The sequence below is a fragment of the Equus przewalskii genome, chromosome 3, assembly GCF_037783145.1.
Source record: "Equus przewalskii isolate Varuska chromosome 3, EquPr2, whole genome shotgun sequence".
In the NCBI taxonomy this organism is placed as follows: domain Eukaryota; kingdom Metazoa; phylum Chordata; class Mammalia; order Perissodactyla; family Equidae; genus Equus; species Equus przewalskii.
In genome coordinates this window covers 5,669,002-5,696,409 of record NC_091833.1, presented here as the reverse complement: position 1 = coordinate 5,696,409, position 27,408 = coordinate 5,669,002, and the positions used below count along the sequence as shown (strand labels likewise).

The 27,408-nt window shown below is 34.3% G+C and overlaps 1 protein-coding gene across 12 annotated transcripts in view; it reads right to left on the bottom strand.

Moving 5' to 3' along the window:
* The window catches only part of CHD9 (chromodomain helicase DNA binding protein 9), a 230,703-nt gene that overhangs the window by 97,473 nt on the left and 105,822 nt on the right, over positions 1-27,408 (bottom strand). For 8 of the 12 annotated variants that reach the window (XM_070613643.1, XM_070613642.1, XM_070613640.1 and 5 more), the window contains one exon: positions 4,249-4,580. In XM_070613643.1, the coding sequence (XP_070469744.1) occupies positions 4,249-4,580 (332 nt within the window). Of the gene's footprint in view, positions 1-4,248; positions 4,581-5,377; positions 5,676-5,739; positions 9,472-27,408 lie in introns of those variants that run through there. The other 4 variants (XM_070613646.1, XM_070613647.1, XM_070613648.1 and 1 more) reach the window with 3 other exon arrangements.

Below are 27,408 nucleotides of genomic sequence, written 5' to 3'. Positions count from 1 at the left end.
CATTTGTCACTTTATTAACATGGACTATAAAGTGATTCCTAATTTCTGATGATTCATCTTCTTTATCACTCAGATTTTGTTCATTCCTATTATTTTTCCCTGTTTTACTCAGAGGTAAATGTCTGTCTGTAGACATATGGACACACTTACATGTTAATTTTCTTTAAAAAATACACATACATATGTATTTATATATACAATGGTAGGTAATTAATAAGTATTATTTTCTTTCTTCCTTCTCAGGGATTCAAAAAGACTATAGCAAAAAGGGGCACAATATAATTTCGAGATCTAATTTAATGTTTTGTTGTTTTTATTTATAACATGACATCCTTAATTTCTACTCGTTTGTATTTCCTAATTTAGATGTTTTCTGCTTTAAGTAAAGAGAAAAGCTACTTGTAGCACCTGATAACTAGCATTTCTGTAACAAACAAAAGAATAATTATGAAGAATACAAAAAAGAAAACAGTTTAAGTTTAATCATAAAGGACTACTACAGATTAAATTTATAGGGACACAAGAACATTTTTAAATATAAAAACATTCTACCCATGTCAATCTGATCATCTGTAACACAAAGAAGTAAATTCTGATAACATGGAAACAGTTTAAATGCCAAAGTTATAAACAATAAATTTAAAAATCCTCCAGTCAAATCATGTGATATTCTATCACATAAACTAAAACCAAATAGAGCCATAAGAAAATTCTACTGGAAGTCTTGGAATGAATTTATTTTAGAATTTAACTCTCTATTATTACTAAACCATTAATTATATCCTTGTGGTTTTATGAAGGATTAGTTTGCCATTTCTGTTTTTGATTTAACAAATCAAATTCAATCATTCTGTATCATTTACCATTTAATCTTCCACTCATTCCATAAAATTCATTTCATTCCATTCATGGAGCATCTACTATGTACCTACTCTTACTGAAGAAACACCTGCTCTTCTACTTGAAAGACAGCTTGTTAGAAGCTGACTGCCAAGATCATGAAAAATGTTAAAGTAGAAAAAGGTTGTTTCTCGTCCTACCTCACTCTTTATTTTACACCTGCCATTTCCATTTCAACTCCCATCCTTCCGCTCAACCATGGGCAACATGTTCAAACTCCAGGCCTATTTCAAACAAAATTTACCTGTCCTAAAAGCTACTCTAACTAAGCTGATAAACAGAGGCATGCTCATAAGTAAAAAGCCATTAATAAGTTAACCTATTATCCCTCTTAACAAGTAGCAACTATTTTTGTTTTTGTCTGTTTGATTTTGTAACTGATCTTATTTAGAAACAGAGCCTTAATGGAAGAGAAGCTTGGCAGGTGAGTGCGAGTTTAGGCTTGAAGGAAGGGGCGTGGCTCCTGGCCACGGCTTTTTTCTTAAATAGCTATATGGTATTTACGTTTTCAGAAAATAATAATGGCTAACATTAAATAAATTTGAGGTATAGTTCTATATGCTTTAGATGTTATTAAATTTTTTCATCCTCAAAATAACACTACCAGCAAAGTACTATCATTATCCCCATTTTACATAAGAGGAAACTAAAGCTTGGAAAGGTTAAGTATTTGTCCAGGGTCACACCGCTTGTAGGTGATAAAAGTGGGATTTGAACAAATGCAATTTGCTCCAAAGCCAAAGAACTTAACCACATTATCACACTGCACAGCCCACTCTAACTCACAGAACTGTTTTAAAGATTAAACAAGACTCTAAGAAAGCGCTCTGTAAAGGACACTCTATTCCTTGTATTTAAAAAAAATTAATCTATAAAAGTGACTGAAATAATGAAAAGGTTTCAGGCTCACTAGCAAGCAGAGGCAATATTGGCATTCCTCAGATTAGTCTTCTTAGATTATATCAAACCACATATATGGGTTAAATAAACATCAACTCTGACTATACATCCATTATAATCTATTGTTTACAAATTTAGTTACTTTTAACATTTATATTTCACATTGCTGGTGGTTAAGTTCCAGCAAACAGTCCCTTCAATTTTATCAAATACCAATCATTTGATATTAGCAAAAGCCCAATTCTTTTAAAACTAATAGAAAAATAAAATTTTACAAGAAAATATTTAACATATCATAAAATGCTGTTAATTAAAATGATGCAACTAAACTTAACTATTTAAAAGATGACTCTTCAAACAAAAATTAAAAACTGGGCAAATTAAAAATTATAAAATGTAGTGGCTTATTGGAAAGCATAGTAATAATATTTCAATCGACTAATACAGGAACTCTAGGTTGCATATGAATTTCATTTCCAACTATGCTTTTTCCTCCAACATGATAATAATCTGTCTTTATCTGATAAAAATGATCAAGATAACCAAGAAATTATTTACTCCAGCAGCTTAATAACAATATTTAGGCAAGTGTCAATTTTACTTACCTGCTTGCAACTTACAAATTCCTCTATCAAAAAGTTCGATACTCTCGATGAAGTTTTTTAAAGCAACTACTCAGTATCTCACCATGTATGTATCTTTCCAGTACAATTCTCACCTATTTTCTCAAGAATGCTCTCTCTAAAAATAAGTACTAAATTGACCAATGCTGTGCAATATTAAACTAATTTATTGTTAATAATCTACCTATTTCTAACAAAAATACAAATGTCACAGAATGAGTCAGATACTCTACTGCAATATATTACTATTCCCTACAATATTAATTTACATTTTTCAAAACTTCATGTTTCTCTATTACAATTTATTTCTATTTTCCCCGATGTACGTTGTTTTTTCTTAAACCAGATTTAATTCTGGTATCTTTTGCCTCTAGCTATTCCCCTCAAAATTTAAACTTACTGTAATTTGTGAAGTATCTCTCTCAATTTCCTCTAGTTTTACGCATTATTTTTTAATACCCTTCCAACCAGTACACTACTTTGTCTATATCTCTGTATAAGTTAAAAGTGGAAAATGTTCATTATATTAACTTTTAAATACATTAAAGGATTAAATATGGGGTTTCCTAAATTAAAACTAGACATAGTATTGGAAAAATAAGATACTTTCATACTGAAACCTTTAAATATAAAAGGAGTAGAAATTTAACTTTCAAATTTTACTTTAGCTGTCTGCAAATAAAATGAAAGATCAATAATATTAGTTATTGCTCTATTATAGCAAGAAAGCCCATATTGTTCAATGTTTTGGTTTGGAAGGCATCAGAATCTAATGATCTACTTCAATTTGGTGGTTGCATTTAAAATACTGAGAACTAATTTGGTTTACAAAATTGTGTTAGTTCTAAATACCTACGTAATGTATTAAGAATTTCTTAAGCAAACAAAGATTTTCATAATAAGGGAATTCTTTTTTTGTGTACTTTGTTGTGTGAAAAAAAGAAAACACTTACATAAACACTTTATGTAAAATTTCGTATAAAGTATTCAAAAATGACCAAATATTCCTGCAAAAACAATTCTAAACTATGTTGGCCTTGGGTTATTTTTACCCTTGTATGCAAAACAAATACCACATAAAACAAATAACAACACTTATTATACCACATAAAACAAATAACAACACTTATTATATTTTATTTTTTGAAAATGTATTAGATAAGTAGTGAAATAAAAATACCTAGGATTAATGTACCCTCCTGGAGCAATTCTTTGTCCTTATAATTCTCTTGGAGTATTAATCCTCACCTGGCCTATTTATTACATAAAGCAAATCAGAAAGACTGTAAGGGAGTAAATCAGTTAAGAGCCAAGAGCTGCATGTTGTTGATTTAAATGGTCTTAGTTTCCTTGCCGTTCCATTTAGTCCAAAGTTGTGGGTTTATGAGAAAATACTGTATTTCATGTTCCCGATGAAACATGGATGTTCCGATGAAGTACAACTAAGAGGTAAAGAAATCTTATAAAGAGTGTCAATACATGTTCTGTAAAGAAAGTGAATTTGGAACCGGCACTGCAATGCAAGTTTGATTTTATTTGTTTTTTTTTCCCTTTTTATGTTTTACATATGAAATATTTTCCTATTTTAAATTCCTTTTAATAATATTAATGTACAAAAAGCTATGTTCACAAATAGTAGGATTTAGTAAATTCTGGAATATTATCTAATTCATTCAAAAAGGAAATAAGGTACATATAGTGTCTAACAACTTAAAAGTCCAAAGTGGGAGAAAACACATCACATGCAAATCAAGAGTAAAAGATTAGAAAGATGGCACTTTAACAAAAAATTGAAAGGAATTACAGTTAATTTTTAAAAACTTACCCAATTTTTGTCTTCTCTTTTAACTTAGAACAAGTTTTTGTTTTTTTGCTCTCTTTGTCCTTTGGCTTGGATTTCATCCTTCTACCTTTCTTTTCTTCTTTTCCTTCAACTGAAGCACTAGGAAAGTTTTCAGGGCTCATAACTCGTGGAATATTGCGCTCCCCTCGCTCCTTTGCTTTTGCTATGGCCTCTGATATTATACGATTAGCCTTTTCTTGCTTGCTTTCTGATTCCATCTTTTTTCTCTGCTTCTTCTCAGACATGATCCTCACCTGGGTATTCTGCAACTTAGTGTATGTCCCAGGACCATCACTCTTCTTGGAAGATGGAGGCTAGAGAAACCAAAATATTTTTTAACAGAATATACCAAAGTACATCCAAAACAATTAACATAAGTATCTGAAAATTTAAAGTTAAGCCTAAAGAAGTAAAATACACGAGCAAATGTGAGTGCTACAAATTTAAAATTAAAACATTTTGCAGATCTAGAAAGTAGTGTAGGTATAAACAAAAAGCTCAACTACTGCTTTTAAAAATGAAGGCTGAAGAAGGAAAATATAGATTCATTGATATTTTCATAGCATTCTTGATTAGTTGATTCAAATTTTGTCCTGTAAATACTGCTGATTCAAATTTTATCATGTAAATATCCTGTGCATTTGGAATAAAAGTCTTTTCTTTCCTCTTCATTCCAGACCTCTGAAAAATTATTAATAAATATAGCAATTTTAATTTAGAATTACTCCTTATAGTTTATTGTGATTTTTAGAAAAATAAAGCCTTTCTGCTTTACAAGAAACAAGAACTAGAACCTGAAAACATTTAAATCATTTTAATGTGCAATCTATGCGGCAACATAGCTAGTTAGTAAAAAGACATTCCCATACTTAAAATTAGAGAAAGTTTTAGTTTTTCCATGAAAGAGTTAAATGCGGATTTTTTTCTCTTTATGTATCATAATTATTTTGCTCAAGCAATTCTGAAAAAAAAGTTTTATAGTTTTACGTTAAAATTATTAATATTTTAGCAATATCACAGGAAGCAGATCAATAGCATTTAAAAAATAATATCCTCTTCAAACACGCATTCATTCACATCTACTTAGATCACAGTTTTGTTATGTTCTTACCCGTAAACATGCCTCTGACTATAGCAAAGGAAAAAACCACCAGGAATTTCCAAACACATTTTCATGCTGATTCCAGTGTGCTTCACTGGATATCTTTTCTATACCTGCCTCATCAAAGGTTTCATAGCAGTGCTGCAGCACTGGGAAAGGAAGGAGGGCTTAGAATCGCTCACTAAAATGCCACCTTAAGGCCTACAGGCTATAACAAATAACCAAGACTCGAGAAAACAGCAACAAGCTCAAGATGGCGATGCAGTACGACTCCCGCAGCAGCAGCCAGTAATAAGGAAGGTTATTCAATCCCATTAGCCTTTTAGCCCAAAGAACCCCTCCTCCTCCCACTCATTCAGGCTTTCACTTACCCTTCCTCTTGGCCTCTTCACTGAAGACATTTTTGGCGTCAGACAAAGGGTTGCCCTCTGCTTTTTCACCACCCCAGGCAGTGCTCAAGAAAAAAGCATTGAAAGAAGATTCCTAAATGGCCTATTTAGCAAGCTGCAACCAAGAGATGCACAACCTTCCACAAATACACATTGTGATTTATCAACACATTTCTGCCTTGGCAAGTTTACATCCACTGTTCATCCTATTTAGATATGAAAAAGGCTGTAAACCCCTCCTAAAAAGCTGAGTTTCCTCAATAGCTGTAAGCAGATAGCCAGATTCCAACAAAGCACAGAAAGAAATGAATGCACAAAGCATCAAAATGCATCAGCATGAATATTAGAGATGTCGTTAAAAATACTGACTCCTTCTGCGGAAGTAGGCCAGCAGATGGTGCTACCAGTTATTATTCCATTAGACTCTGCAATTTAACCCCCAATGGACTGTTCTTTCCTCTATGTAACACATTAACTCTCGCTCTGCCATTTCCTGCACTAAAGTTTTTAAAAACATACCTACAAACCTGATCTTTAAAAATCATCTGAAAACTAAAACTGTGGTGAATCAACTTTATGCAGCTATCAATATTAAAAAAACAAAATCCAGTGCAATTTTTACTGGACAAAAAAACTTTTCTCCATGATACTCCAAAATATTTAAAAGATAAAAACAGCTGCAGATGAGCAAAGGGTTAAAGAGCAGGTCATGCAAATGAACACATAACAAGTGACTTCTCTTTAAGAAATTAGATAAGGTCTCTTACGATTCTTCTAACAAAAACTAACAATGCTATTTTTAAAATAGAGAAATAAAGCTATTTTCATTTAAATTCTAAAAAGAAGCTTAAAATTCTGAAACGAACAAAAGAGCTCTCTTTAGAGAATTACTAATCACACTTCAATTTTTTCCTTATTTAAACCTGGATAAATACATTATTTTCCTGACATAAAAAATTCATAAAACCTTCCTGACCTTTACTCCTCCTTCTATTTTAACTGAACTGCTGAGCTTTTCAGAGAAAACTTTAGTTTTAGTCTCTTGCTAAAAATAAGTTGCAAGTCCACCTGAATTTGATCATCAGTACAGCTTTTCTTTCTATAAAACACTGAGACTATTTAGTAAGCAATGCCCTTAAATAGCTAAAACAAAATTTACACTGCTTCAAAATTCAACTTGACTTCTTTCATTAATACCATTTTTTCAGTTGGCGTTGGCAAGTCCTCTGATATCTCTATCAAAGAAGCTGTTTTTTGTTTTTTTTTCCTTTTAGGCATCAACAGTCTCAAAACGGAGCGACGTTATATCCACAGTGTCCTAGAAAGACCAATCTGGAGAGCAGTAGGGGAAATTAAAGGCAGAGGACCACTAATGGCAAAGAAAGGATCTGACTGACCTGAGAGGGCATTTATGTAAAAATCATACTAACCAATAATAATGTCTAACACTTACTAAGTGCCAGACAGTAGTCTAAGCATTTTACGCATAAAAACTAATTCAATCCTGAATGATAATAGGTTAATAGTGAAAATGGAGAGAAGAGTAGTGAATAGGAGACTAACACAACAGTATTACAAAATGAAAGAATGGACCTGAGAGAGCAAACAAAAAAATCATAATGATAACAACAATAATAAGAGTTAACACCTACGTAGTCCGTACTATGTGCCAGGCACTATTCCTAATATTACATATATATTAAACTCAATTAATCTTCAAAACAATCCTGTGAGATATATACTATTATCTTCATTTTATAGCTGAGGATATATAGAAGTGAGACATAGAGAAGTGACTTGCCCAAGATCACACAGCTACTGAAGGATGGAACACGTATTAAAAGGCAGAGAGCTTCATTATGGAAATCATGCTCTTCACCACTACTTATATCATATTTCGTTCAAATACCATAATTTACGTAGATTAATTTGAACACAAAAGAAAGTAAGTGACTTTCTCAAAATTGCCAAGACACTAGTAATAAAAATAGGATAAGATTTAGGTTTTTCTAGTGCCCTTTTCAAGATGTAGAAATCAACAAGATATGGGTGGGGTACGGATGAAGGGCAGGAAGAGTCAATGCTTAGCTTCTAGACCAAGTACTGGTACAGGAGAAGGTAAACGAAAAGGAAATCTAGTCGAGAAAGGGTGTGTAAATGTGTGCAATAAGTTTAATTCTTTTCATACTGAATTTGAAATGAAAAGCCCTAGTAACTGGAAATTTGACAATGGGTCTTCAGAGAGAGGTGAGGGCTGAAGAAAAGATGTGGATTCCTTTGCTGTTTTTTTTGATACCCTTAACGCACAGTCACTATCCACAAAACCTAGGATGGTTTCTAAAATATCTCACTTCTCCTATAAAGCTTTTCAATAGATTCTATTACTTGATTCAAAATCCCAATTATTTAACAATAAATCTTAGCAGACAACAACAGCAAATTTGTGACCAAATATTTCTTCTATTAGAATACACTATTTTAAAACTATATTCCCACAGAACATCAACATTGAAGTGTTAAGTAATTAAATATTTTTAACATAGGTTATTTCCCAATTCAAACATAGACACAAACATGCAAAAGGGTAGTTGATAGACTTTTCCCAATATTATGGTTTCTCTTTTCCCCTATATAAGCAGTCATCAAATTCTGTCAAATCTATTTGTTGTTTGTTTTTTTCTCCTCCTCTGAGTCCCAAGAGTTCCTACTGTAGTAATTTCCCACTTGTTATGGTTATATTGTGTTTATGTAGGAAAACATCCTTCCTTATTTGTAGGAAATACATATTAAAGTCTTTGGGGGTGGTGGAACATCAGGTCTGCAATCTACTCTCCAATTCTTTACAAAGTGAAAATTTTTTTGTATTTCACTTGTGATTTTCCTGTAAGTTTCTCATATTTCCAAAATATGTTATTTAAAAATTAAAAAAATAAAGGCAAAGGCCTTGCTCCCCAAGAACCTGTATGTTAAATGAGAAAAAAATACATAAAAAGCACATATATTAATATTATATTCAAATATTTATAAGAAAAAGAAATCCTAGCAAAACATAAAGATGATATCATGTGGTATGTTAATTATTTTGATAGCAACTGGGAAGAAAATATGGATATCATATTTCAATATTGGGGAAACTCAAGGATTTATGGTATGAGTGTTTTTCATACTACAGGTCATGACCTAACAGCAAGTCATGATATAAATTTAGTGGGTCCAGACTAGCACTAAAACAATGAAATAGAACAGAACGAAAAAGGATAGCATCTAGGCTTTATGAATACTCTTCATACCTCTTATTACAAAATTAAAAAGTTTTGACACCACCTGTTACTCCTTTTTTCTTTTGAGGGAAAGAAACAAAGAGATTTGGGCAAGAACTTATAGATGTTAAAATCTGAGTGGAAATACACTTAAGTCTCTCTCTTCTTGGGGGAATAATTTTCCCACATTAGGGAATTCAACCATTTCAAATATTTTAGTTGCATACAAATAATTAAAATTATTGAATCATTAGTGTATGAACATGAGTAGAAATTATAAATATACAAAAAGAGAAGGGCAGAATGATCACAAGGCTACTCGACATCTACTATAGAACACAGGTTTCTCTATTGGGGGAAAAAAGTCCTACTTCACATATTTTTAAAACAACATGAAGGAATAAAAGCTCTCACATAATAAAACAGGTAAAATTCTTTAGTAAGAATAAAACACAGAACAAGGAATTTTCAACAACAGGGATAAAACTCCATGATAGCTAAAAATCTCCCAAACTTTCTCTGGAGAGAGGTCGCTTAGCCTTCAGGCCTAGGGGACAGGAGGTTTCCATGGAAGAGAACATGAAATAGAACAGAGATAGCAAGCCTTGAGCAAGAATGAGTTTTATTGCCTAGAGAGACAATGCAGAATAGAAGAACCAATAAGGAAACCCAAAACACCAAGTTCAAGGAGCTGGCTAATGAAGAGGAGCTAATGAAGGAAAACAAAAAGAAACTACAAGAATGCTTAAGATGAGTGTCAGGAAAGAGTAGGGCCATGGAAGCTGAGAGGAAAGAGCTAACAGCTCTGCAGTCAAAAGGAAAGTAAATATCTCATAGTAATTTGATATTATAAAGATAATATGTAAGGCATTTTCGTTCTTTTAAATTGTTTACAGTAAGCCAGTGTGCTGGTTTTTAATTTCTTTACTTTAAAAAGAGTCATAATAATTATTTTAAATAATAAATTTGTGATTAATTTTAGTAATATGTGTCAAACATTAGTGCGGTGACTTCTTTTAGTTTTTATTTATTGCATACAACATTTTTCCCACAAATTACCACTAAAGACTTGCTTTTAAAGAGAAAAGAGGGGAAAAAATTGATCCAAAAGCAAATTATAATCTGTCAAAGTCTTTTTCTGAGCTTTATCCTTAGAATTGTTTTTAGAGTTTTCGACAGACGTGAAATCATTATTTCAGTGCTTTCTTCACATTTGTAAACCGCCATGTTCACAAAGTAAAAGGCTTATTGTCATCATGTGACTGGTAGTAGTACCCAGGTTTCCACTTTTAGCTAACCATGACATTCATTGTTTTCAGTATCATAAATCTTAAATTTTACATTGATATAGTAATACCATTAAAAGTATTGCCTTTATTTTAATCATCCACATAGCAGTTCAGGTTCAGGTAAATCAGTAGATATTCATAAAAGTTACGAGTTTTTTAAAATAAAAATTTATTATATGACTTACAGGAAATACAGAGAGAAGGGAACATGTTAGAGGATATGACAGGGATGTAATCAGCAAAATCCAGAATGTGGGACACTCTACAAATGACTCAGTATCTTCAGTAAAGAAATTATACTAAATAAAACAAAGAAGTGGAACCATAGATTAAGAGACTTAAGCCTAAATGGAATGTCAAAATGAAAAAGCAGAAGAAGAAAAAGGACACTTAAAATACCTATCAACCAAAAGTAATGTGTGGCCCCTCTTTTGATAGTGACCTGAACAAGTCAACTGTAAAAATATATTTATTAAATTACTAAGGAAACTTTAACTCTGACCAGATATTTGATTATAAAGGAATTATAGTTAATTTTTAGGTGTGAAACTGAGTTTGCAGATGTGTTTTAAAGACAAAAACCTTTGTCTTTTACAGGCTGGCCCCGTGGCTGAGGGGTTGAAGTTCTGCATGCTCCGCTTCGGTGGCCCAGGATCAAGGGTCTGGGTCCCAGGTGCAGAACCACTCCACGCAGCAGCCATGCTGTGCTGGTGTCCCACATGGAAAGTAGAGGAAGATTGGCACAGATGCTAGCTCAGGGCAAATTTCCCTCACCAAAATAAATAAATAATGTTTGTCTTTTAGCTATGTAAACTGCAATGCTTACAGATGAAGTGACATGAATGAGATGTGCTTCAGCATAATCCATGGAGGGGTGGGGATGACACTGAGAAGGTCGTACAGAGGAAACAGCGCCTATACCTTATGGCAGTTGTAGCTGGGTGATGGACACTCTACTTTTGTATACACTTGAAATGTTATATAATAAAGAAATTTAAAAAGTTACATTCTGGGAGTAACAAGTAGTTTGGCATGATGAGAAAACTAGAGAAAACTAGATGCATGCGGAAGACTGGTAAGCAGTAAAAACTGAAAGGTAAAGGGTTAATTATCAAAAGTGTTATAAGTTATGCTAAAATATCTGGACTTTATGCTGAAGTAATTCCTTCAGCATAAACCAATCAATAAACGCTTACACATAGACAAGTACCAGGATCAGATTTTTAGATTTAGAGTTGTGAAGTGGTTTCTAAAAATACCCAAATACTTGAAAATATTTTTGATCTAGAAAAAGGCCATACATGATATGAAAACAAGTAATATTTAACTTATTTTATATTAGTTTGTATTGCTTTTTCAATGCTGCATTGTTCAAAAGTTTATTTTTGCTTCCAAACAAAAGTATATTTTTTAAAACATCAAACCACAAAACCTCAAAGTTCATTATTTACTGACAACATTAAATATGTTGAATTCGTCAGTCCATAAATTACTCATGACACTAAAAGCTATTCTCAGCTAATGCTGTGATTAAGAGAATGGGCTTCGGAGTCAGCCAGCCCTGGGTTCTCCTCCCAGTTTCATCATTTAATTGGGCATCAGCTTTCTCATCTGTAAAATGGAGATAACTATATCTACCTTCTAGGGCTGCTGTGAGACCTAACAGGTAATGCTTGTAAAGTGCTTACAATGGTGTCTGGCATAAAATACTCAAGAGATGTTAGGTATTATTATCGTTATTGCCATGATGTGATATTGTGCCCACCTCAGTGCATCGCATCAGGGGGTATATGATGTCAGTGTGTCTTATTACTGGTGATGTTAACTTTGATCACTTGGTTAAAGTAGTACCTGCCATGATTCTCTCCTGTAAACTTCTCCTTTTATAATTAATAAGCATCTTACAAGACTATGCAAATATCTCGTTTCTCATATACATTTGCCCAGTGATTTTAGCATGCATTGATGGTTCTTGCCTGTAGTAATTACTATTGTGATATTTGCCTAATAGAAATTTTCTATTTATATCATTCCTTCCATATTTTCAATTGGAATTCTATATAAACAAGAACTCTCTTCTCCCTCTTTATTTATTTATTCACTTATTCATTCAATTATTTATATTGGTATAAACTCATGGATATTTCTTCTATTCTTTGGATTATAATTTGATACTATGATTATTTGTTGTTCAAATTGTCCAGGCATCAGCCATATAGATCTCCTTCAAGTAGGGTCCTGAGTCCTGTGTACCCCCATCACATTTTGAGCGCTTCCTTACTTTCTAGCACTGTAAGATATTCCAGGTTTAGGGTAAGAATAGTTTAATGGAGTAAAGTTGAGCTAGAAGCCATACTACAGTAGATTAAGAAGCAAATGGGAAAAAAGAAAGTAGATACAGTGAGTGTCAAATACTCTTCATAAATAAATGAAGGGAAAATGGTAGGCTACAGTGAATTGGGAACTTGAGTATGTTTATAGGCTGTAGAAAAGAATCCAGCAGAGTGATTAAAAACATGAGAGAAAGAAAAACTAGAGAGTGAGTTTTATTATGAGTAGAAAATTGGAAGCACTTTCCATACAACAATTCAAAATATCACACCACCAATAAAAAAATTATAATATTATGTATAAATATTGCTTTGGTAAATATGAACTTTTCATAGCACCTTTTCTAAAATGCTTCTTAGGGGGAAAAACATTAAAAAAATATTTCTTGAATATGTTAATTTACAAACCATTTTCCTTCCCAAAAGTTTCCACAATTTCTAGTGTATTTTATTAATTGATTTCACAATATTCCTATTGGTTAAAAATAAAATCAAATATTAATTATTTCTAACTTTGCAGATGAAAGAATTTAGACACAAACAGTACAAGTACCCATTTACCACAATGAAATGAGAGTAGAGTTCAACTGTTCAAAAAAACAATCATTTTGCTAAATATTGTCATCGCCCATCATTCCTACATAGGTGCCTAGTGATCCAAAATTCATAAAGCATTAAATTTATGACAATTAGGAATCAGTGCATCAAGTTGCCATCATCTATTTTTCCCCAGCCGAAGAGAGAGACTGGAGTGTGGTAGTGGCAGTCTCACAAAACTCATAGGTGAAATATACTCTTAAACAAATTAAGCAAGCAGCGGCATAAACTGACTGATAACACTAACATTCATACCCAGTTCTTCTGGCAATGCTTCCAAATGTATTAATAAGATAAACACAAAGGAAAAGATGTCTTTTAAGTCTTTCAAAAGGGAAATTGAGAGCTGGGTCCCTTGAAAGACACTTGTTCTTTATATATAATGCATTATGAAAATTCAACTTTTTAGAATTCTGATTCTTTTTAGAATCAAATTTTAGAATTCTGAGATAATTTCTAAGAAAGTATTAGACCACAAGTGATTATTAACAATAAATATAAATAATGTTAAGGGGAGGCTAGTATAAATACATTTGCAATAAGGAAAATTTTAAAATAAGGCATTTAAATCTAATACAGTTTTAGGCAAAAGAACATATAATTTTATTAGATGCTGAAGAGCAGCTATATATAAAAAGTCAAAAGCATTTCAGAAATCACAAAGTATATGTAATTTCACCATGTTAAAATTTCATCCTGCAGAATGCAAAGGAAATACTGAGAGAACTACATCTATGGATATAATTCTAACCACAAGAAAAAAATTATTCGTGGGAGCAGAAGTGATGCTAACCATATGAGAAAGCTAAACATGCCCTTTTGGTGTCCACGACAGGTCTAGAGTAGTTTTGTGTCACTGTCTTTGTAAAAACAGACCTAAAGTTAAAGGAAAAGAAAGTATCATGATATGACTTGCAACTACAAAAGGATAGACAGATCCGTAAGGTCAGAAAATGTAGTTCATCAAGTGAGGACTCAAAAACAAAATTCCAGCAATACAATCAGAAATTATTCTAAGCCAAAAAATAGTATGTCTAAAAACACTGGTTGTAGCAATCTAGATGTCATAAAGTGGAACACAAAAGACAGAATTAAGAATAACATGAGAGGCACTGACCTGTAAGAATATTGTTGGGAAGGCTATATGGCCCACAACGATGGAAGGTTTGATAAAATGTCTAAGGGCAATTAAAAATGCTGCATTGACTGTTTTGATCAAGAAAGGCTAGGATCTTGAGGGCACAGTGTGTGAGAGTGGGATGGATGGGGAAGGAAGGGTAGGGAAGGAGGAGCAGACAGATGATAGAGAACATAATTCTTCAAGTATTACTATACTTATTTCCACACTATGTTCCAAAGAGAACAATATTTATATAGGAATGGGTGTAACTCCGATGTTGGGTCTGAACCTGGTGGAGTCATGCTATATTTCTTTTAAGAATACGAAGCATGTCAACTGAGCCCTTCCAAAATTTATCCAAACAATTCTACTACCTCAGCTTACACTAAACTCCTCTAAATGAATACTTTCAGCTTAAATTTGTGAACTGCTGCCATCTGGTCAGTCTCCTGGGTCCTACTGGCCTTTCCTTTCAGCTTACTAACTCTTCAACAACCCTGTCATTAGTTCTTAGTTAGCCTCCCTCTTAGATCATTCCCAAAAATGCTGATAAAAAAAATATTATGATGCTGAATCTATAAATGGGCATGCTTGCACACACATACAAAACAACTACTTAAGTAAAAAATAAATAGTATATGCCTTAACAGCAGCTCATTAGAAAAATACCAGGGAATTTTAGCTCGCTGCAAACTAAATGAGTATATGGTGTAATGAACTTGCCAAAAAAGCCAATGCAATCAGACTGCACAAACAGAAATGTGGTATAATGAACAAGAGAGGTGATAATTACAGTATACTCTAGTCTTACCAACAGAAGCAAATTCTGTTTGGGGTTTAAGAGGAACACAAACTAGAACACTCATTCAAGACATATTATTTGAATACATGCTACTGCCAGACATTGTTATAAGCACTGGAAATAAAACAGTAAACAAGACAAAGTTCTGGTTTTAATGTAGCTAACATTTTAGAGAGGGAGGTAACAAACAGTAAAAACTGCAGGTAAGGATAAAGGCTATGCAAAGAATGAAAATAGGACCACGTGATTAAAAGTGAGGGGGTGATCATTTTAGAATGGATTCAGGGAAGATCTAACTGAGGAGGCCATTTATACTGAAATCTGAATGGAATGAAAGAACTAGGCATGCAAAGATTGGAGGAAAGACGAATCACAAATTATCTTAAGCAGGTTTGAGAAATTAGTTACAAGGCAAAGTGACCAACATACTGATTTTATATCTTAGTAAGAAGTTTCCCTAATGGATAACTTTTGCACTAGCTATACCTCCCAGTCTGTTCATTTGGAGACTATTTCATGGAAGTGAGTACTCTGCACCTCATTCCTCTTTAGATCTTATCTGTTCAGGTCCTACACCTTTAAGCTGATTCCTTCTCATAATGTGCCATCATTATTCTCAATGGTCTATTTCTTTAAGACAGTGTTTTTGAACTGTGAGCTGAAATCTCATTATGAGCCATCAATTCAGTGGATAGTCATTAATATCCTTTTTAAATGACATACACCAGTGTTTTGTGAAACACTGGTTATGTCTTAATACACACATACCCCTATGTATGTACATTCATAAACACTTATAAACAGACACTTCTATACTGGGTCCCAGCCAAAAAAGTTTGAAAAATGCTATTCTAAGAATTTAATGAATGCTTCCATTTCATTTCATAGGACAGTTCAACCCAGATTATTATTTTGATGTATCCTATTTTGGAGGTGTTGGCTAATAGATAACTATAAAATCAAAAAAACAAAACAAATCCCAAATTTACACCACAAATTAAGCTCTATAGAGCAGGGATTGTGTCCATGTATACCTGAAGCCGAACACACTATACGTCACACAGAATGAAAAACATTTGATGACTGAACGAACGAATAAAGGTTGAATAAAGTTCCAAAAGGCTATATTTTTTCTAACAGTATGTATACTTGTACAGTAAAGAATTTGGCCTTGTCCACAGAGAGCTTTGGCCTCTACCCTCTGCTTCTGGGAGGAAACCAATATATTCGATAGGTGTCTTTGTTTAAGGGCAGGGGCTGGCCACACCAGAAAGACCAATCACATGATTTTGGGTGAGGGGCTTTGAGTTATCAGGTACTAGTCAACGCAGAGGCTGAGATCAACTATTTGGACAACCAATTAATCAATTATGTCTTTTTAATGGACTCCAATAAAAACTCTGACACTGAAGCTCTGGTGAGCTTCTCTGGTTGACAATACTCCATGCACACTGTCATCCATCAATGGTAGGACCTGACTCCATGGGAAGATCTTTGTGTTTTAAATCCTTCAAGATCACCTTATATGTCTCTTCTTTTGGGTAATTTTAACCTATAACCTCCCCCGACAATAAAACATAACCACGAGTCTAACAGTTTTCATTGAGTTCTGTATTGCCTGCATATTCTTTAAGCCTCAATTCCTATACTGAGAAACTAATACCACTAGACCTCTAAATCTAGGTTAATGTCTTCATATTTCTTTCCCCTAATCCCAGTAGCTGTCCTTTGAAGCCTTGTCCTATAACTGTTAGGTAACAGTCTCTACATAGTGCCTATTCCTAGAGTTCTGGATGCTATTTTCTCACTCATTTGCTTTCAGGAGTCTGTGTGATATGTGGTTGAACCTCCTTAATCTCGCACAATTGCATAATTAGACTTCTTTCTATAAACTACTGCTAGGTCTTGCAACTCCCACCCCAACCCTCCTCCTCATCCCAAATGTAACACTACATAAACACATACATTCACACTCACATGCAGGCACACACACCTCTTTTCCAGGTCTTAGCCACGTTAGAGACATTGATCTCTTCCATGTCTGACCATGCAGAAGACTTCAACACACTCTTCACAAAAAAAGATAATGTGTTTTTGGCCATTAAGCCCATGAAAAGATGATCAATATCATTATCCATCAGGAAAATACAGATTAAAATAATGATGATGAGATACATAATGAGATACAATACACACCCAGTCAAGTGGCTAAAATTAAGACTGACATACCAAGGAGTGAAGAGAAAGGAGCAGCTGGACTTCTCATATACTACTGGTGGGAATGTACAACAGAGCAACTCCTTTTGAAAGCAGTTTGGGAATTTGTTATGAAGTTAAACATACACTTCATATATGACTCAGCAACCCTATTACCTCCGTATTTACCCAAAAGAAACAGAAACATATATACACAAAAAAGCTGGACTTGAATGTTCACAGAAGCTTTACTCATAACAGCCAAAAAGTAGAAACACCCAAATGTCTATCAACAGGTAAAGGGACAAACTGTTGTATATCCATAAAGTAGAATGCTAGCCAGCCACTAAAACGAGCAAACCATCGACTCAGACATCAACATAACTCAATCACAAATGCATTATGCTGAGTAAAAGAAGCCAGACTCAAAGGGCTATATACTGTATGATTTCATTTATATGATATTCTCAAAAAAGCAAAAATACAAGGGCAAAAATCAGTGGTTGCTGGTGGTTGGGGAAGTGTTGCTACAAAAGAGGATGACGGAATTTTGCGGGGATATGGAATTATTCTATATCTTGATTAATGTTGATAGTTACATATATATATATGTATGTCAGAACTATGTACTAAAAAGGTAACTTTTTACGATACTTAAATTATATCTCAAAAAAACTCCTTCTGATACATGAAATAACATGCATAAATCTCAAAAATATTATAGAGAGTGAAAAAAGCCAGACACAAAAGAGTCCATACGATATGATTCCATTTATATGTAATCTAAAACAGGCAAAACTAATCTATAGAGACATAAAGTAGATTAGTGATTGCCTGGGGCCAGGGACGAGAAGATGACTGCCTGCAAAGTAGAAAAAGGAAACTTTTTGGGGTTATGGAAATGTTCTATATCTTGATTGTGGTAATAATTACATGGGGGTATACATTTGCCAAAACTCATCAAATTACACTCAAAATGGGTATATTTTGTTATATGTAAATTATACCACAATAAAATTAATTTTAAAATCTACTTACTAAGAGAACATAAGGTAATAGGATTAATTTTACCCTGACAAATACTTAATAATTCCTCTTCTTTTATTAGTTTTCAATACAAACTAAAATTAGGTTGTTTTATCCTAACTTCTGTAACTTGTGCTGGTCTATTAGCTAGTGGTAGATAACCAATTTAGAAAATATTTGGTAAGAACATATTACACACATAAAATGTTCAACAGACTCTCTGGGGAACAGACAAAAAATATGAGATTCAATGTTGCCCACAAAAAAAGTTAACATTCTTATTGAAGAGATTTTATATATATATATGTCTCACATTTCATATATGAGCAAAGGAAGCAAAGTAATAAATAATCAGATATTTGGGGGAACAACTAAATCAATATGAACCACAGCGGACAGGGAGACTTGGATCTGTGTAGTCAGGAACAAGTTCATTTTATAATGAAGAGATAATGAGAAGGTATTTGAGGGAGTGAGCTAAGCGTGAGAAAAGGCATAAGTGAAATAAGATTTGGGTAGAGCAACATTTTACAAACTATGTTCTAAGGAATTGTGAAAAGTTAAAACATTTATATTCATATAAGATTCTGAGATGCTGCCTTGTACTTTTCCCTTCTTGGAGCATTTTGACAAAGCTTAATTTATTAAAAGCTCACTCTGAAAAGTCCATAGAGAAGTAGTAGTAACTGACCTTGAATGGACTGGATGTGGCAAAACTGCAAAAAACCTTTGCTTCCCAGTGTAGACGACAATAACTCTTTTGTATCTTTTAAAAGCCTTTTTTTTAAACAAAATTTTTTGAGTTCATAATAGTTTACATCATTGTGAAATTTCAGTTGTACATTATTTCTTGTCTGTCACCACATAGGTGCTCCCCTTCACCCCCCGTGTCCACCCTCCACCCCTCTTCTCCTGGTAACCACTGAACTGTTTTCTTTGTCCAAGTGTTTGTTTATATTCCACATATGAGTGAAATTATCTGATGTTTGTCTTTCTCAGTCTGGCTTATTTCACTAAGCATAATTCTCTCCAGGTCTTTGCATGTTGTTGCAAATGGGATGAATTTGTCTTTTTTCTGGCTGAGCAGTATTCCATTGTATATATTTACCACATCTTTTTTTATCTAAGCATCACTTGATAGGCACTCAGATAGTTTCCATGTCTTGGCTATTGTGAATAGTGCTGCGATGAACATAGGGATACATATGTTACTTTGGATTGTTATTTCAAGTTGTTTGGGTAGATATCCAGTAGTGGGATAGCTGGGTCATAAGGTAGTTCTATTTTTAGTTTTTGAGGAATCTCCACACTGTTTTCCATAGTGGCTGCACCAGTCTGCATTTCCACCAGCAGTGTGTGAGGGTTCCCTTCCCTCCACACCCTCTCCAAGATTTGCTAGTTTTTAGTCTTAGCGATTATAGCCATTTTAACAAGTGTAAGGTGGTATCTTAGTGTAGTTTTGATTTGCATTTCCCTGATGATTAGTGATGTTGAACACTTTTTCACGAGTTTATTGGCCATCTCTATATCTTCTTTGGAAAAATGTCTGTTCATATCCTCTGCCCATTTCTTGATTGCGCTGTTTGATTTTTTACTGTTCAGTTGTGCTAGTTCCTTATATATTATGCAGATTAACCCCTTATTGGATACATGATTTGCAAAAATTTTCTCCCAATTGGTGGGTTCTCTTTTGGTTTTGATCCTAGTTTCTTTTGCCTTAGTCTAATGAACTCCACCTTGTTTATTTTTTCTTTTGTTTCCCTTGTCTGAGCTGACATGGTATTCAAAAAGATACTTTTAAGTTCAATGTCAAAGAGTGTACTACCTATATTATCTTCCAGGAGTGTTAAGGTTTCAGGACTTATCTTCAAGTCTTTGATCCATTTTGAGTTTATTTTAGTGTATGGCATGAGATAATGGTCTACTTTCATTCTTTTGTATGTGGCTGTCCAGTTTTCCCAACACTATTGAAGAGATTGTCTTTTTTCCATTGTATGTTCTTGGCACCTTTGTTGAAGATTAGCTGGCCGTATATGTGCGGTTTTATTTCAGTTCTGGGCTTTCAGTTCTGTTCCATTGCTTTGTGTGCCTGTTTCTGTACCAGTACCATGCTGTTTTGATGACTGTGGCTTTGTAGTACATTTTGAAATCAGGGATTGTGATGCCTCTAGCTTTGTCCTTTCTTCTCAGTATTGCTTTAGCAATTCGGGGTCTTTGGTTGCCCCATATGAATTTTAGCATTCTTTGCTCTCTTTCTGTGAAGAATGTCATTGGGATTCTGATTTGGATTGCACTGAATCTGTAGATTGCTTTAGGCAGTATGGACATTTTAACTATGTTTATTATTCTAATCCATGTGCATGGACTCTCTTTCCATCTCTTTATGTCATTATCTATTATCTTCAATAATGTCATATAGTTTTCATTGTATAAGTCCTTTGCCTCCTTAGTTAAATTTATTCCTAGGTACTTTATTCTTTTTTTTGTGATTGTAAATGGAAGTGTATTCTTGAGTTCTCTTTCTATAAATTCATTATCAGAATATAGAAATGCAACTGATTTTTGTAAGTTGATTTTGTACCCCACAACTTTACTGTAGTTGTTAATTATTTCTAATAGTTTTCTGATGGATTCTTCAGGGATTTCTTTTTTTTTTTTAAGGAAGATTAGCCCTGAGCTAACTACTGCCAATCCTCCTCTTTCTGCTGAGGAAGACTGGCCCTAAGCTAACATCCATGCCCATCTTCCTCTACTTTATATGTGGGATGCCTACCACAGCATGGCTTTTGCCAAGCGGTGCCATGGCCGCACTCTGGATCAGAACCAGCGAACCCGGGGGGCCACCAGGAAGCAGAACATGTGAACTTAACCGTTGTGCCACCGGGCTGGCCCCCTAGGGATTTCTATATATAAGGTCATGTTGTCTGCAAACAGTGAGAGTTTCACTTCTTCACTCCCTATTTGGCTTCCTTTTATTTCTTTCTCTTGCCTAAGTGCTCTGGCCAAAACCTCCAATAGTATGTTGAATAGGAGTGGTGAGAGTGGGCATCCTTGTCTTGTTCTGTTCTCAGAGGGATGGCGTTCAGTTTTTCCCCATTGAGTATGATGTTGGGTGTGGGTCTGTCATATATGGTCTTTATTATGTTGAGGTAATTTCCTTCTATCTTCATTTTGTTAAGAGTTTTTATCATAAATGGCTATTGGACCTTGTCAAATCTTTCTCTGCATCTATTGAGAGGATCACGTGGTTTTTATTCCTCACTTTGTCAATGTGGTGTATCACATTGATTGATTTGCGGATGTTGAACCATCCCTGTGTCCCTGGAATAAATCCCACTTGACCATGAGATATGATCTTTTTGATGTATTGCTGTATTCAGGCTGCCAATATTTCGTTGACGATTTTTGCACCTATGTTCATCAGCAATATTGGCCTATAGTTTTCCTTTCTTGTGTTTTTCCTTGTCAGGCTTTAGTATCAGGGTGATGTTGGCCTCGTGGAATGTGTTAGGAAGTGTTCCATATTCCCTAAGTTTTTGGAATAGCTTGAGAAGGATAGGTATTAAATCCTCTCTGAAAGTTTGGTAGAATTCCGCAGGGAAGCTGTCTGGTCCTAGGGTTTTATTCTTTGGGATGATTTTGATTACTGTTTCAATCTCTTTATTTGTGATTGTTCTATCCAGATTCTATATTTCTTCTTGATTCAGCTTTGGGAGGTTGTAAGAGTCTAAGAATTTATCCATTTCCTCTAGATTGTCCATTTTGTTGGCATATAGTTTTTAGTAGTATTCTCTTATAATCCATTGTATTTCTGTGATACCTGTTGTTATATCTCCTTTTTCCTTTCTAATTTTATTTATCTTAGTTTTCTTTTTTTCTTTGTAACTCTGGCTAGGGGTTTGTCAATTGTATTTATCGTCTAAAAGAACCAGCTCTTTCTTTCATTGATCTTTTCTACTGCATTTTATGTTTCATTAGCATTTATTTCTGCTCTGATTTTTATTTCCCTCCTTCTGCTGACTTTGGGCCTTTTTTGTTCTTCTTTTTCTAATTCAATTATGTGTAGTTTGAGATTTCTTATTTGGGTTTTGTCTTGTTAAGGTGAGCCTGTATTGCAATGAATTTCCTTCTTAATATGGCTTTTGCTGCATCCCATATTAATTGGAACGGTATATTTCATTTTCATTTGTCTTCAGATACTTTTTGATTTCTCCTTTACTTTCTTCAATGATCCACTGGTTGTTCAATAGCATATTGTTTAGTTTTCATATCTTTGTCCATTTTTCAGTTTTTGTCTTGTAATTAATTTCTAGCTTTATAGCATTGTGATCAGAGAAGACACGTTATTATTCCAATCTTCTTAAATTTATTGAGGCTTGCCTTGTTTCCCAACATATGGTCTATTCTTCACAATGTTCCATGTGCACTTGAGAAGAATGTGTATTCTTCTGTTTCTGGATGGAATGTTCTATATATGTCTATTAAGTCCATCTAGTCTAACTTTTCATTTAATTCCACTGTTTCCTTGTTGATTTTCTGTCAGATGGTCTATCCGTTGATGTGAGTGGAGTGTTGAGGTCCCCTACTATTATTGTGTTATTACTGTCTTCTTTTAGGTTTGTTAATAGTTGCTTTATATACTTTGATGCTCCTGTGTTGGGTGCATAGATATTTGTATGTGTTATTTCTTCTTGATGGAATGTCCCTTTGACCATTATAGACTGCCCCTCTTTGTCTCTCTTTACCTGTCTTATCTTGAAGTCTACTTTGTCTGATATAAGTACTGCAACACCTGCTTTCTTTTGTTTGCCATCAGCTTGGAGAATCGTCTTCCATCCCTTCACTCTGAGCCTGCGTTTGTCTTTGGAGCTGAGATGTGTTTCCCGGAGGCAGCATATTGTTCAGTCTTGTTCTTTAATCCATCACTCCCCTCTGTGTCTTTTTATTGGAGAATTCAATACATTTACGTTTAGGGTGATTATTGATATATGAGAGCTTACTGATGCCATTTTATCATTCGTTTTCAGGTTCTACTGCATTTTCTTTGTTTCTTGTCCTGTGTATTGGTAGACTCGATTGGTCTACCAATCAAGTTATATTGTCTTTTTATGTTGTGTTTCTTTATTTTCTCCTTATTTATTATTTGTGTCTCTGTTTTGCTTTTTGCTTAGTGGTTACCCTGAAGTTTGTATTCAAGATCTCGTGGATAAGATAGTCCCTTTTCTGATGGCCTCTAATTTCCTTAGACTAAACGGATTCAGTCCCTTTCCTCTTCCACTCCTAAATTGTTTTTCTCATCTTATTCCATCTTGTGTTATGAGTTTGTGGTTAAAATGACAAGATTATCTTTGGTTTTGGTGTTTTCCTTCCCTTTGTCTTTAATGTTATACTTGAGTATTTGTTATCCTGCTCTGATTCTGTCTACCTATTTAATGCCTTACTCTGCTTTGTAACCCCTTGCTCCATTTTTTTTCCCCCAGGTATGAGGGCCTTTTTCAGGATTTCTTGTGGAGAGTGCCTCGTGGCTATGAACTCCCTTAGCATATGTTTGTTGGGGAAAGTTTTTATTTCTCCATCACATCTGAAGGACATTTTCGCTGGATATAGTATTCTCGGCTGAAAGTTTCTGTCCTTCAATGAACTGAATATCTCATTCCAGTCTCTCCTGGCCCGTAAGCTTTCAGCAGAGAAATCCACCGAAAGCCTGATGGGGGTTCCTTTGTAGGTTATTTTCTTCTACCTTGCTGCTCTTAGTATTCTTTCTTTATCATTCGGTTTTGTCAGTTTCACTACTAAATGCCTCGAAGTAGGTCTTTCTATACTGACATATTTAGGAGATCTGGCAGCCTTTTTCACATGGATTTCCTTCCTTAGGTTTGGGGAAGTTCTCTGCTATTATTTCTTTGAACATGGTTTCTACTCCATTCTCCTCCTCTTCTTGAATATCTATAATTCCTATGTTGCATTTACTAATTGAGTCAGATATTTCTCGGAGACTTTCTTCCTTTCCTTTTAGTCTTAGTTCTCTCTCCCCTTCTATCTGGAGCATTTCAACACGTCTATCTTTGATGAGGCTGATACTTTCCTCTATGGTGTTCACTTGAGTGTCCAAGGAATCCATATTTTATTTCTTCCATTGTGCCTTTCATCTCTAACATTCGTGACTGATTCTTCTTTATAGTTTCAATCTCTTTTGTGAAGTAGCTCCTGAACTCATTAAATTGTTTCTCCACATTCTCTTTTACCTCGTTGAGTTTTTAAATAATAGCTGTTTTGAATTCTTTGTCATTTAGATTACATATTTCTGTATCCTCAGGCCTGATTTCTGGGTACTTGCCATTTTTTTCTCTGGTCTTGAGATCTAATACAGTGTTTGATATTGCTGGAGGGAGTTCTGTTCTTTTGTATCCTGGCATTATTTGGTCGCAGTTATTGCCTATCGCCACTGGGTGGGGGTGAAGAGCCATGTATTTTGAACCCTCTGCTTACAGCTGAAATCCCAGGGGCTGGAGCTGTGATGAGTCAGTGGTGGCAGAGGTGCTTTCTCCTGTGTGCTCTTGGGGTTTTCTCTCTCTATTCTCCTGCGGTGTTGGCTTGACAAGGTCACCCCTGCGAAAGCTTTCACCCCAGTAGAGGGCTTGCCTCAAGACTGCAAGGGCCCTTGGGAGTCCTTGACGTTCCCAAGAATGAACGTCTGCTCCCCTGTTCCTTCCCTCTCGAAGGCCTCCCGCCATCCTGGATTGCAGTCTTTAAGGAGAGGGATTGAAGATTTCTCTTACCCATTCCATCTCCTCCAAGGGGGATTTCAGTCTCTCTGCCCTCCGTCATACGGCTATACAGGTCTCTTCGTCTATGTGTTGTGTTTGGATGTCCTCTATTGGATCATGGATTTTTTTTCTTGTATATTGGAGGGAAAAGATTTCTGTGAGACCTCACTCTGCCATGATGCTGACGTCACTCCAGATAGCCTTTTTTTTTTTAAGTACAGAATGTTTTTAAAAGTTGAGAAAGACATCAGGTTTGTCCCACCTATCTCCATCCCTCAGATAGAAAGCCATTTATTGCTGTATTCTTTAGCAGAAATAGAGGGACTCAATCAGTAACTTATCAGTAGATATGACCTTTTATATTTTAAAAAATCTTAAGAAAATATTTGCGAGTTGTATCTCATAAGGGACATATCCACACCATAAAAAGAATTCCTACAAGTCAAAAATAAAATGAAAAATAATCCAACTTAAAAATGGGAAAAGATCTTAATAGGAATTTCTCCAAAATAAGACATATAAATGCCCAATAACCCCATGAAAAGATGTTCAACATGTTTAGCCACAAGGGAAATGCAAATCAAAATCACAATCAGGTATCACTTCACATCTACTAGGATGGCTATAACCAAAAAGACATAATAAGAAGTGTTGACAAGTATGGAGAAATCAAAACCCTCATACACTGCTAGTGGAAACATAAAATGGTGCAGCTGCATTGGAAAACAGTCTTAAAGTTACTCAAAAGTTTAAACATAGAATTATCATATGACCCAGCAATTTCATTCCTAGGTAAAAACCCAAGAGAAATGTAAACCTGTACATGAATGTTCATAGTAGCATTATTCATCATAGCCAAAAAGTGGAAAAAACCCAAATATCCATCACTAATAAATGGATAAACAAAATGTGGTATAACCAAATAATGGAATATTTGGCAACAACAACAAAATGAAGTATTAAGACATGTCACAACACAGATAAACTCTGAAAACACTAAGCTAAATGAAAGAAGCCCATCACAAAGGACCACATATTGTATGATTCCATTTATTTAAAATGTCCAGAATAGGCAAATCCATAGACAGAAAGTAGACTTGCGGTCAGCAGAGGTTTGGAGTGGTGGAAAGAAATGGGGAGTGATTGCTATTGGGTATGGGATTTCTTTTGGGGGTGAGGAAAATGCTCTAAAATTGGTCATGGGAATAGTTTCACAATTCTGTGAATATACTAAAAATTATTCACTTGTGTACCTTAAACGGTGGACTGTAGAATATGTGAATTATGTAAGGTGTACATTACATCTCAATAAAGCTAATTTTAAAAAAATAATGAATTCTATGGAAGTAAAATAATTTTATTCTCATTCCTTTCCTGAGGATTACACAGTTTCACTGAATTTATACTGTTACTCTTGCAAAAAGTTGCTTTGGTCATTTAAGTAACCATGTTTCTTTTTTCTAATATATCTTTTACTTAATCACTAAAATATCAAGCAATTCCCTTATCAATTAAAAGAAAACTGTTTCAGCCACAGGGGCTTTCTACAGGTTACTTTATCTCAAATTAACAGTTGTAACTTACGGAAGTGTGTAGTAAAATTAGGTATGATGACACAATACACCAACAAGATTAATTTCTTCTGTATAAATATATCACTAGGTACTTTTTCAGTGTGCCAAAACAGTAATCAGAAGTTTTCAATACTAATTCAGTACACTATACATCATATTCCTGGAAATTTAGAATATAAATATTAACATTTAAAATACTCATTTCTACTTTTCTCATCTTTCCAGCCTTCAAGAATACTCTCTTTTTTCTCTCTCCTTTCATACTTGGACATCTCAAAAGAGTAGTCTACAGATCATACGAGGATTTTCTTAACACTTGGTTCCTCTTCCTCCATCCTTTCTACAAAAACTTCTTTCTTCAAGATCATCAGTTACTTCCCATAGCCACTCAATTTTTTATCTGTTTTATTCTGTTCAATATCTCCTAATTTTGATGCTGCTGCTCACCACTTTTTCTGGAATCTGTTTCTATGGATTCAGTGACACTACAAAGACGTAGATCTGATTATCCTTTATCTAATCCATGGTTTTTCTTTTTTCCTCCTGTCCCACAAAGGTAGGTTCCCCAGGTTTCTAGCCAAAACTCTCTTGGCTTCTCACTCTATGCTTTCTACTTCAGTTATTTTATTACGTCCCAAACCTTCGACTATCACTTTGTAGCAGATACTCCCAAAATATATATCTTCTGAA